The following is a 13,347-nucleotide window of genomic DNA, read 5'->3' on the forward strand; positions in this document are numbered from 1 at the left end:
GGAGTAGAAACTGGGAATTCCTGTATGCTCTCATGTCAACTTTTCTATAGCCATATCTAACAATCAAATTTTTTTTTGTTGCTCAGTTTTAACTTAAAAGTTTCAAGAAGAATGATGTTGGGTAGCTCTGTATGAGGGTGTGTACTCAGTTGCCTGGCCACATGGTGCTGTGGCATGACCCACAGCACACAAACCAGGAAAAGGGTGTGTTTGTGTCTGCAGCTCACAGCTTTGACACAGCCAAGAGGCCTGCTGCTTTCTGCATTTCCCTTTCATGTCCATAGGCAACTCTGCATGTACTTTAAAGTGCATGCAGGAAACACAAATAGGGGGTTTGAGGTCTGGCTACAGGAATAAGTAACTCAGCCTGTTCCATTTACCTATTTTTTCATACAGTTATTGAAGATGCAAACTGTATTAGGTAAGTATGATACTGGAAGCTGGCCGCTGTTAGCAATAATTTCTTACGTGGCCTCCTCCAAGATACAAAGTACACCATGTAAAGATAAAATACAATTTTCAAAGCATTGCTGAGACTGATTGTCATGTTTCTTTTTTATAGATAAATGTATGTTATCAGAAAAAAAAAAAAAAAAATCAAACGCAAGCAGGAACTTGTACGTGTTACCTGGAATTTATTCTCTTCTTAGTTCTGCAAGCTTTGCAAACCAATTAAGCTTCATTCTCCTGATTTGTAATACCACTTAAATTCCTCATCAGTATTTTTTTCCAGGAAATCATAATCTATCATTTATTATTGTACTTAATGTGTGTGCTATATAGATATCACATCTGACATGAAAACTCATATTAATATATGTTTTGAGACTGAATATAGGATTGATTTTTTAGCAGATTAGTCACTTTAGAAGTGAATCTGACATATAATTTCTATGTGCATTTCAATAGCATATACTGTTTATTTATGTTATCTGTGTACCACCATAGCTATTTCCATGATGCAGCATTCTTTGTGGTGGCTGGGATCAGCAGCTGCTCCAGCTTTCCTCCTATATAATTTTTATTAATTTTGTTTTCTCTCTTAGGATTTGATACCAGCATTTTGCCAATTTGCAAAGACTCCCTTGGCTGGATGTTTAATAGGCTTGATACGAACTATGACCTGTTGTTGGACCAGTCAGAACTTGGAAGCATTTACCTTGACAAGAATGAGCCATGCACCAGGGCATTCTTCAATTCTTGTGACACGTACAAAGACAGTTTGATATCTAACAATGAGTGGTGCTACTGCTTCCAAAGACAGCAAGGTAAAAGATGAGATCAGCCTGTATGTGTATGTGACTGACCTTTTTGTTAGGCTTTATCTTTTTTTAACATATTAAGAAGATTACAGTGAACTACAAGCTCTTAAATGCTGTGCACTGAATTTGTGTTAAGGTTTGTGACATATGGTGAATACCTAAAATGAAGTAAAAAAAAAAACTCAAACAAACAAAAAAGCCAAACTACTCAAGCTGAATGGAAAGGCTTGCTAGAAATTCAAGGACTAAATAAAGTGCAACACTGCCACTAATGCTTTTACTGCTATATTGTTCTTTATGCCAAAATTTAGTATGTATGTAGAAGGAATGAGATGAAAATAAAGAACAAAATTACTTAATTATTTCTTTCCCAGTCTACTTTACCTACATTGTAAAGTAAAATTTTTTATTGCTAATGTAGGGTATCTTAATGTTCAGTGAGCCTAATAAAATAGCTGAATGAACATTATGGATAAAGTTATTTCCAGTAATTTAGACCTAAAACCAGTTGGTGTTTATTACCTAGTTGAATCTCTTGTTAATGTTCTGATGTGATTTTGGTTAGACAAATAAACACATTCTATAGGCATTATTTTCCTGAGGAATATATAACAATTTTAGACATAGGTGAGACATCACATAAATTATATAGTCAAGCTAGTTATTATTCACTGACTGAATATTGTCTACAGTTGGTCAGAATAACCCCTGCATTTTCCTTACTAACATGAGGAAGTTTTTCTAAAGGATAAACAGCGACTAGGGTTCAAATTTCTACTGCTGATAGAAGAGATAAAACTGATTTGGTGGAAAGTTTGCTAAGCTAACTCAGCCTTTTGGAAAGTTTTAGTATCAGTTTTTAATTCTCACTTGTACCCTTAAAACTCTCATGATAAATTTGCATTATCATTCAACATTTATGGTTTCATTCTGATTTCTGTGGAAATAAAGGTTTTTATCATGCTACATCTGCCAGTTGTAAATCTAAGTAAAAATAAAGCTGTACTTCTGTAGATAAATACTAAATAGCAAATATCTTTTCTTTGATAACTTTCTTGTTAAAAAGTTAACATTTAAACTTTCAAAACACCTTGTTTGTTTTATAGTAGAACAATAACTTTTGTGTGATTTTTTCATAAGCATATATATATTGCTACCAACACTAGCAAATTAAAAATAATCCATCCCAGAAGTAATGTAGCTCTTAAATAACATAACATTTTGGTCATTTGTCTATAAAATAAAATTTTTTTTAAAATCCCAGCACAATAATTTCAGCTTAATATATAAGAGCCCTTAGTCTTTGGAGGGCAGTATAATTCTTTCCTGTTGCCAGAGGAAGTCCAGAAAATTACATGTGGCCTACCATGGTCCAAGTTTTTTCCACCACTTTCATATTATGGCATAACCAGAGCACATGAAGAAAATCATTCCACAGATCAGTTTGAAGTAGTTTTGCATTTTCTTAGCTAATAAACTGTCATGGTTTGACACTGGCACAATGCCAGTGCCCCCATGAAAATGCAATCTCGCAATTGAATGCTGTGAAATGCAGTCAAGAACAGAGCAAAGCAGGCCCAAGCTTAATAACAGAAAAAAACTTTATTAAGCTACTACTATAAAAGGAAAAAAAGGGAAAAAAAAAAAAAAGAAAACACACAAAGTTCAAAATGAAAACTTTGCAAAGCATTCCTCCTCCCACCACCCAACTCCAACAAACCACAGTGAGACACAATCTGGACCCCAATCAGGTTTCCACCCTCCAAACAACCGATACTCAGCCCATTGAGGGAACAGAGTCTCTCCTGTGCCACAGACCCCCCAAGAAACACAGCTCCACATCCTGTGTTTCCATGTCACACATGGCACCGCCTGGAGAAAAAGTTTGCCATGGTGACCCTTCTCCTTTCCATGCACAGTGCCCTCACCACCAATGCATGGATGGACAGACTGCTTTTAGGATTTTTCCTTTCAAGGATGTCCTGCCAAGAGGGGAGAAAACAACAGTTCAGTTTTTCATTTTTTGGGACCACAGTCCCCCCCCATTTTTTTTCCCTGGGGCCGGGGGTCCAAGAACAGAGATCTTCTCCTTCTTTGAGGACAGGGGGCACCACCACAAACCCCCAAACTTTTCTCTGTTCGCTCCACTTCTGTCTTTTCCCAGCTGAAGCAGGTCTCTTGGCTCACTGGCATCCTCCTAAAATACAGTCTCTCTTGGAGGAGAAAAAATCAGTTCAGACTATGGACAACCAGGAAAAGTCCAGCTAAAAACCCACTCTGACATCTCCTCCCACCTAGAATTCCTCCTTCCAACATCCCAGAGTCCAAGCTGTCTCTTTTCCTCTCTTTCAAACTGAGGAGGATAAAAGTTTCACAAAGCTTTCATTTCTCAGGGAAGGGTTAAAAGTCCTGACTCCCTGGCTGGCTCTCTGCCCAGATTCTCCAGCTCCCACAGGCAGCTCGGCAACTTGCGGCCCCCCCTCCCTTGCTCTTCTCCTTCCCCGTGGTGAAATTGCTGACAAGCCACCGCTGCCAAGAGACTCTTGCGGGGGGAATGGAGGCATCCCAGATTTCTCCACCCTTCCATCTGCAGGGGCCAGCCCGGTTCCAGTCCTTCCACCACCCTTGGGACCTACCTTTATCAGGCCATGGGCCTTCCCCTCCCCACCCAGCCACGGCCGGGCAGGGGAGAGGCTGCACTGCGGCTGACCGGAACCAAAGAGAGCGAGTTCCCCTGGGAATTCTGCTTTTAACCCCTCTGTGTTCTCACAGGCGTGTCCACCTTCAATTGGTCAATATCCAAATTGACCTCTTCCTTCCGAGAAAATTCTTTTTCCATGTCAAACCACAACATAAACACATTTTGTACATAATATTTGCTCAGTGTACTGTTAGAAACTGAGAATGATATTGTAAAGACTGATCTAAACACTGTGGAATTTTATTAATGGTACTTCAACAGATCCATCTTTCAGTGACACTGATTCTTCACATTGTTGAACCCAACATTATCAAGCTTTTCTTCCCTTTTTTACCAGTTTCCTCACTGTCTTGATAATGGTGTTGAGATAAGGTTCTGATTTCAAACAGATTAGATAGTCTTTGTTACTACAGTGTGTTTGAGTATATAATAAAAAGATGTCTCCTTAAACATTGAATATGAAGTGAAATCTGAGTTTCAGCAACCCTTCCACATTAAATATGCCTGTTGTCCTTCGAAATTAACCTTGTCATCAAAAGCTGTATTCTCCATCTTTTGGTGTAAGGACAAAAAAATCTTGTAGTCTTCTTTTGTCATATCTTATTATTAGCTGTTGCACAACTGTCTGAGCCCTACTTCCCTAGTGTGTTAGTGACCCGTTGAATTCTCTGTAATTGGGATCATTATGCTGAACCTTGGAATATGTTCATGTCTAGTTATATTTTACTTGATGGAATGATCTAAATAAGGCTCTTAACTAAGCCTTCACTATTAATATCAATGAGATGGAAAAGCTGAGAAATTCAGCAGCTTCTTTCTGATGTTTATTAAAATAAGTTGATACTAACAGAACGCTTCAAGCCATGTAGAGCAGTTCTCTGTATTCATTGAGCTTAGTGCTTTCTGGGTAGATCAGTGGTTTTACAGTACTCTTCATCATTAATGTTGTTCTAAAGGGATTACAAAATTTAATCAACCATATGTATCATACTGGGATAGCAATTTCATTATACTTTTTAAAAGTACATAGTGTTAGCCTGAGTCATTTCCCAAGAAGCCCTCATGGTCTTTGATCTTAGTTTTACCACGCAAGACTGTCAGCATTAGACAAGTACTTGAAACTCTTCCTCATTCTTTCTTTCTGCTTGATTGCACTACACTAGACCTATTACTGAGCATTGAACTTCCAGTCAAGATAGGCAATTTTTTTATGAATCCTGAAGTCAGGTCTTGTGGAGAAGATGATCTTCCTGTAGTAGTTGTCTTGCCTTGACTAATGGTTAAACACTTAGGTACAGTCCAGTGATGCTTATTGCATTTTTTCCTGCCCTTACTCTGCCTTAAATGTAGTTTAGTATTTCTGAGGTATATCTAAGGCATTAAAATGCATTTCTGCAATGCATCAAAATCTGCACTGAGCCAGTGCTCTTTGCAAGTCCTTCTGTACACTTTGGTCACTATGGCTCTCTAGTTTCAACAATCCACGCAAGTGTTCCAGCACCCATCTTCAAAACTTACTTCCTTAGTTGTTCAATGCTAACATGACACTTTAGTGCTTACAGAAATACTGAAATGCTGAGGCCTTTGCAATGGTGGCCTTCTTATAGGCTGAATTTTTTTCAATTGATTACTGCAGCCTTGTTTTGTTGCATCACTGACTTAGAGTAGGAGAGTAGCCAGTTTTGCTGGGAATATTAATGCTTAGCAGCAAAGTATACTACAGGCCTCTGCATGGATCTATTAGTCCAGCACCTCTCTAGATGTGTTTTCATAGAGACTCTTCTGTCTGTCATACCTGGAAGATATCTTCATCACTTTAAAAACAGTCTCTCTTACGGAAGAATGATAATTATAATGATTTGTACTTGCCAGTCTTAAGATTGCAACAACTTCAAATATATTTATAGATAGTTACAAATGAAGATGCAACATGCTTTTATCAAGGTAAATGATGATCATAAATGAGATCCCCTGGCAGACTTCTTTAACTGCAGTATTGAAGTTTCAGATCACTGAAGTGCAAACCTCGGATGTCCAACAATTATCATGCTTGATGCCAAGTACAGGCAAGATGTCACTGCAACCTTATCTGCAGTGGACCATATTCCAGAACTTAGGGGCTCTGCCAAATATTACCTACTTGATTGGTGAAAAATCAGTGTTTTGTTCTTGAGTAAGAAGGAGAATCTCTGGAAGTTGAAGGCTCACTGTGTGAGTAATAGCTCCTTGAGACCTATCTTGTAAAAATAATTGTCAAACCTACAGTTTGACTCCATCTGAACTGTTAATGTGCTATTTTGGTAAATCAAAGCTTAACTGTGCTAGTCTCAAACACTTCTTGACATGACTGGATATTGGGGTCTCAAGGGCCAGCGTTAATAGCATTGGATACTCTGGGGTTCTCCAGTACTTTGAGCACTGATGAACTGTGAATGGCTGGTGTTGTGTGGCTCGTGACTCACTCCTAGCCATGCACTGATTGTCCAGAAGGACAACTCCTACCACATCTGTGAAAGTAGATTAAGGATGAAAGTGATTAGATACCTTATTTGTGTTCAGATTTTCAAACAGTCAGATTCATTGCTATTTCAAGAGAAACTACAACCATGATTTTTGTAAAGGATTTTTTTTTCCCTTGGCTCAAGACTGCCATAAATTGTCCAGTGACTGATTTTCTTATAAAAATAATCTCAGAAATCTAAAAAAAAAAAAGTTTTACATACTTAGGAACTGACCTACAAATAAAGAGATTTGGAAGAGAGGAAAAAGAATGTGCTGTGAGCCAAAAGGAATTGGTTGAACTTCCAGCCTGCTATTCTCTTTGACAGTTTTAAGCACCAGAGAGATTTAGTATTGTTAAGAGTTTTTGTTGCTTTTTGCCTGAGAAGCAAAGCTTAAGTTTGAGTCTTGAAGACCTAACTTCTGAGAAAAAGAGTGTGTTGGGTAAATAACTACCTCGTGTTGCCTTGTTACCTCTTGGTTAGTGGTGTTCCTTTTTGTAATATGCCACCAAAGATTTATAGTTATAAAAGATTTGTTTTTTTTCCTTTAGGCATTATCTGTAAACTTTACATTTTCACACTTTAGTGCTCTTGTGTGCATATCTATGTTTCTCATTTAGGATTGTTTTTCATGGGAAAAAAATGCATGTATTCTTCCTCTTTGACTAGTTCTTCTTCAGTGGCATATTTCCCAACTCTTTTGTAGGAGAGGAGAAAATAGAATAGAATTGAATAGAAATGTTCTGTGACATTACCCAACCATTAACCTAACCCTGCCAAATCAACCCCATTCCTAGATCCTTATGAACTCTGATATTTTTATGATAAATGACTGTCATTTATTAAATTAATGGTAGTAGAGAATACCTTTAATTTAAGAAATAATCGATTCTCAGAATGTTGTAGTATAGAGACTTTAAATCATCAAATTTTGGGGAAGACAGAATTCTTAGTTTTGAAAGGTAATGAAATTGTGAGCATGATCATCCTCAAAGTATTTCTTACAACGAAAAAAGATACTGTAGCGTCAAAAAATACTTAAAAGACTGAATTATTAAAATCCTATACTCACCCAGTGATATCAAATCAAGAGCACACAGAGGAATTGGTTCATCATCTGGAAAGACAACTCCTGAAAATTTCTTCTGGCATTAAGACTCCTGTTGACAGTATTTTGGAAGTGGAGCCTACCCTTAAGAGCTTCACTTTTAAAAAAATCATTATAGATTTAGTTTGAAAAGCCAGGCCCACCAGAGCTGAGGCCACTGGAAACATTTATAAACTGCTTTAAATATTTTGGATATGTAATTCTTATCTAAAATATAAAACCAAGATAAATGAACAGCTTGCTACCAGTAAGGGATTACTATTGTATACTACATTTTATTTACTGTCTTAGATAATATCAAAGGCCTCTTGCAATAACTAGGTTGTGCCAGCCAAGAGGGTCAGTGTTCACCAGAACTATATTTTTGATCCTCACTTCATCTAGGCCTTTGTCACTAGAGTGCCCTGTGTAGTGACTGCGTTCTGGTCTTAGGTGTGTTCTGCATCAATGGGCTGGGCCAGTCTTACCATCTTTAAACCAGCTCAGAATACATTTTTCTATTTGTATGGAGAAAAGGGGATCCTTGAGTTAAGTACATGGCAAAGACGTATTATAAATGATCAGAGTCTGCTAAAATGGAAAATTCATTTAATATTCATGGAATGTAAGATTTTGTCTGGGAACGGTGCAAGCTAAAGACACCTGTGAGTAAACTGAGTAATGCTATTGCTGGTTCAGAATGAGAAGTGCCTGGTGCTAATAATGGTCTAATGTGGTATGCAGTGCCAGTGTTCAGAGATTAATTAATGCTTTGATGTCTTTGATTCTTTCACTTACTGAACAGTGATGTAAACACATTCACATCTTATTTTCTTCCCATTCATGGCGCATACTGCTACTTTCTTTTATGGACAGTAAAAATGAAATTATTCAGAAGTAGAATAAGCTGTAGCTGAATAATGGAAAACTGAATTTTAATACATATTCTGCTTCTTAAAGCAATCTAAAGTTTGGCCTCCATTTTTAAGTTTGTCATACATGGGCCTTCATACCTATGGGATCCAGTCTTAAATTGTTGCCAGAGAATCACTGAATCTCTCAAACTTTAGTGAAGAAAAAGGTCTTATTTTCTTAGTGTGGTATGTGAAATACAAAATTGGAACATGACTTCTAAAAAGGACAAAAGGGAGGAAATTAAAAGATCTGTCCTGTTTTTAGCTAATACATGAGGCAAGCTTCACTGTTGCACAGATTTTTATAGAACAGCAAAGTAGGGTGTGATAGAGTTACTATTTTGGTCTAGCATTCCTCAATCCTCCAGACTAGTGACTAGATGCTCACTTGGAGATGAGTTAAATATGTGTGGTTCTGCACAAATCCATGGTGATGTGCAGATTCATAATTCTGAAGCTGTAGCAAGGTAATTCTTTTATTTCATATGTGTGTTTCATAAGATCAGTAGAGTGAGCTTACAACATAGAAAACTGAAAACTAGTCATGTGCTTTTTGTCCTAGATACTGTGTAACCTGTTTAACATTTTTTATGTCGTTTTAGACCCACCTTGCCAGACAGAACTCAGTAACATTCAGAAGCAGCAAGGAGGAAAGAAGCTCCTGGGTGAGCCATAGATCATACTTTTGAATGTTTTATTACTTACATAAATAACCCTAGTTAAACAGCAACACAAAATCAATATTAATCCAATGAAGATAGACCACAGTAAATCTCAGCAGCAAAACTTATGAAATTTTTGAAAGCTATTAAACTTGGTTTTATTATGTTACCTACCAAAAGCTCTTACATCTGTTTTATTACCCTGATAGAAGGTACATTTTTACAGTGCAGAGGGGACAGCATAAGGTATTCCTAAAGTAGTATTTCTGCTGATCCTTTAACTGTAATATTCTGTAAGTAATTGAAATCTTTGTTGTGAATCAGTTTATACTGCATCAATATTTCTGAAGTGTAAAGTTTTCATTTACCACTAGCCACTGTGTGAAAGCTGTGTAAAATAAAAGGCTTGGCCTGAAGCAATCAAAATTGTATTTCTCATCAGGATGGTTTCTAACAAGAACAATCTCTTCAAATGCTTTCATATGAATATTTTGTTCATTGTGATCTCCACTTGGTCCAAATGATAAACAGTGAATTGTTCAGCTGTAGACAAGTCACTGCTTCACAAAATAAGCCCCTCTTGTACATATAAATGCAAATTTTTTACAGGTTTTTTTTGTGGTGTGTTCTGCTGCATTTGTCTTCTGTGGTGGAATAATTAAATATTAGTATATGATGATTTGTAAAATACATATTAAACACAAATAGGTCCTTGTAGTAGATAGTTAGTCGGGAAGTCAGGCTCTTACTGTTCAGACTTGTTTGTACTTCACAGATGACAGAACTTCCCATTCAGGAGCAGGTCCTACATTGAGCCTTTTCACCAGAATACAGTGAAAATCTGGACTGAGATATTTGAGAGTAAGAAATATGTATCACAGGATCAACAAAAAAAATTAAGAAATATCACTCACTTTATGAATGAAATCAATCACTTGAAATTAGTCCAAGACTGATATGTGATATTTTTCCTCCCATATTTGATCCATTCAGTCACTTTGAGTCAATTGAATTTAGTACTGCTAAAGCAGTACAGTGTAATCAGTGTAAAGTCTGAAATGATGAAACAGGAAAAGGCAGATGCTTTCTGCTATAATTGTGACATTGGCCAAGACATGGACTTTAATATACTTATTCAACATATCTATCTATATCTCTCTATATCTATCTTGCAGGGCAGTACATCCCCTTCTGTGATGAGGATGGGTATTACAAACCAAGTCAGTGCCATGGAAGCCTGGGGCAGTGCTGGTGTGTGGACAGATACGGCAATGAGGTGTCAGGATCCAGAACAAACGGCGCAGCGGAATGTGGTAAGTTAGGAACCTTCTGTGGTGTTTGGTTTAGACATGTTATTGCCTCTGATTACCAGCCAGGTTAAATTTCTTCAGTAAGAAGTGTGGAACCCAACTACATGGATTCTGATACAAAACCCAAAAAATTATAATTTGTTATTGTTATTGCATTACTTTCTGGAACTCCTGTTACTGTGTCAACTATTAATAGACCCCTTACACGTGCTTGGCATAGTGCATATAAACCCAGGAAAAATTAATTTTCTAGAGGAGCATTAGATAAGTCCCGGAATGTTTCATGAAATTCCTTTGGGTAATCAGCATGCAAGTGAATTCAATTTGACATTTTTTTCAGTTTATATTTGAGGGAATTGCCAGAAGTTTTTAGCACACTAAAATCTTCCCTTATTTTTCCCTTCCCTACAGCATTGTGCAGCTTCTTCCAAGAATTCCCATGTCACCTTTATTTGATGTCCCAGATATAAAAGATGAAAAAAAAGTATTTTTCCTCTTTCTTTAAATTAATGACTCCTTTTCACATCTCCAACAAAAGAACATAGCCTAAAGCAGAGAGTAAATTGTACACAGTATTTGAGGTACAAGCTCAGGCCTATTGTCCATCTAATCCAAGATCTTTTCTAGATAAATGGACAGTTTGATATAGGCCAAGACGATACGTAAGAAGTGAACAATAGTCAGGGTATATTATCAGTAGTCTTTATTGCCACCTGTAAGTTGGACTTAAATTTTTTAAATAATTCCTAGCATTCGTTATAGTTCTGCAAATTCATAAAATTTGTCTTGTTTTGTTAACATTGAGAAATTAATTCAATATTGAGGGGGATATTTTATGACAAGAGAATCTTCGTATTATTTCAATTTTATTTTTATGTAACACTCTGTAGTTGTCCTGAAAGTAAATATTCTGGTGTGCCTTTTGTATGATTATGCAAAATATACTATAAATATCTAGTGTATCTTGTGAGTCTTTTCTATAACTATCCTGCCTTTTTAGCTATTGATTTAGAGACTTCAGGTGATTTTGCCTCTGGTGATTTCCATGAATGGACAGATGATGAAGATGATGAAGATGAAATAATGAATGATGAAGATGAAATTGAAGATGATGATGAAGATGAAGGGGATGATGATGATGATGACGATGATCATGATGGATATATTTGATAATATTAAGAGGTCCCTATGTTGTACCTTTCTAAATTTCATTAGATATTTCATAAAATCCCTTTGCTCTCAAAGATCAAAAGGGTTCTAACAAATATGTATATTTTGTATGATTATTTCAAACATTGCAGCTGGAGTCATAGACTTTTTTGTTTAAATAAGAATATCATGTGCTTTTGAGTTTTTAAATTCCTTTGCGCTGAAGAAAACACATTGGAATTCCAGCCTGAAAAAAAATTGTTATGTGCTACTGAAAATATATATATGTGCAAAACACACTAGAAAGTCAACCAGTCTCTTCAAAATTCTGCTGAAGAAATATTTGCCCTTACTTGGGACTGTGCATGTCCTCTTCAGATTGCATACCGTGACTTAACTTCAGTTCCGTCCGTGTTTCAGGCCCTGCAACTCTCCATTTAATGAATCAGAAATGTATTGCAGTAGAAAAACATTGATGCTCAAGTAGCATCTCAACCAGCCTTTAATTAACCAGAGGTATGGAGAAAAATCAGGGGGGAGAACTGTAGCAAAGTCCTCCTTTTCATTTGTAGTTATGTTTGTTATTAGGAAATGGCTAGATTATTGAATGGATTTTTCAAAAGCAGTAGCATGGACAAGCACCAGTTCTGTAATTCTAAAATTTTCTTGTCCTTCCTTTGTTTGGTTTCATGTCAAGGTCATACAAGTTTTATCATTATTTACGTAATCATTGCTTCACCCTTTGTTGTTTCTCTGTATTTCTCTCTAATCAGACTAGCGTAAAATATTTACAATGGGAAAAAGATTTGCTTAAAGTTTATTGTCTTTATACATTACTGTATTTCAGAGTATTGTCACTTACCCCGAGGTAGTTTTTAATAAATGTATGCTTTCTATTTTCTTATTTTGGGAAATAGTTTTGCTCTTTATCTTAATTCATGTTGTTTTCTGTTACTAGTGCAGAAACTTATAGAACGTATTGTAAAGGTGCCTTGCAAAATAGAACTAGAGAGTTTTAGCATGCATACCAGTATAGGATGTTAGGCAATAGCTAAGCACACCCAATTACCAAATTAATACCAGTATAGGTACTGCTGCTGGAATGGAGAAAATGGATTATTTTAATTTTTTTCCTATTATTATGTAATTACCATGTGGTCTAGATTATACTTATTGTGTAGAGTAGCACTTAAGATTTGACTGTAGAGAAAATTACTTTAATCACTGTATTTATGTTAGCATGTTAATTAATTGTGTAGACATTCTGGGACTCCACCATCTTCATTCACATCCTATATGTTTCTTTCTGCCCATAATAAAATTTACATGACCTGTATAATGTATTACTGCAGGTTGTATAATTTAAAAATGAGTCACTGATTTTCCATCATTAATAAAAGAAAAATCAGATTCTTATTTGAATTAATTTCAACACGGTAAATACTAAATCTAATGTTTATCTTATGTAATATTGAAAAATATAATGCATTTTCTTTTTTACTGTTTCTGTATAGTTTGCAAAATAAAAGCTCTTGTAACCAACCTTTGGCCAGTATAGCCCATCATTTTGACTTTTTATGTAGTCTGAAATTTAGAATCAGGAAGAATTCATGTTTCAGATGCATTTTACCTATTAAAATATGTATTTATTTGAATAAAGCCATTAATGTTTTATTTCCATTTAAAATATTTGAATAGGGCTTAGGGAGCTTCTGATTTTCTGTAATTTCCCTGATTTTTCTATAGCTTTGTTATGTACTT

At 36.1% G+C, this 13,347-nt stretch overlaps 1 protein-coding gene across 1 annotated transcript in view; it reads left to right on the plus strand.

The window, feature by feature from the left end:
• The window catches only part of SPOCK3 (SPARC (osteonectin), cwcv and kazal like domains proteoglycan 3), a 160,620-nt gene extending 147,492 nt beyond the window's left edge, over positions 1-13,128 (plus strand). Inside the window, exons 8-11 of the mRNA XM_021555661.2 lie at positions 1,047-1,268; positions 9,068-9,130; positions 10,303-10,440; positions 11,438-13,128. Of these exons, the coding sequence (XP_021411336.1) occupies positions 1,047-1,268; positions 9,068-9,130; positions 10,303-10,440; positions 11,438-11,607 (593 nt within the window). The 3' untranslated portion in view covers positions 11,608-13,128. The remainder of the gene's footprint in view (positions 1-1,046; positions 1,269-9,067; positions 9,131-10,302; positions 10,441-11,437) is intronic.
• Positions 13,129-13,347: the final 219 nt, after the last annotated feature.

This window comes from Lonchura striata, chromosome 4, assembly GCF_046129695.1.
Source record: "Lonchura striata isolate bLonStr1 chromosome 4, bLonStr1.mat, whole genome shotgun sequence".
Taxonomy (NCBI): domain Eukaryota; kingdom Metazoa; phylum Chordata; class Aves; order Passeriformes; family Estrildidae; genus Lonchura; species Lonchura striata.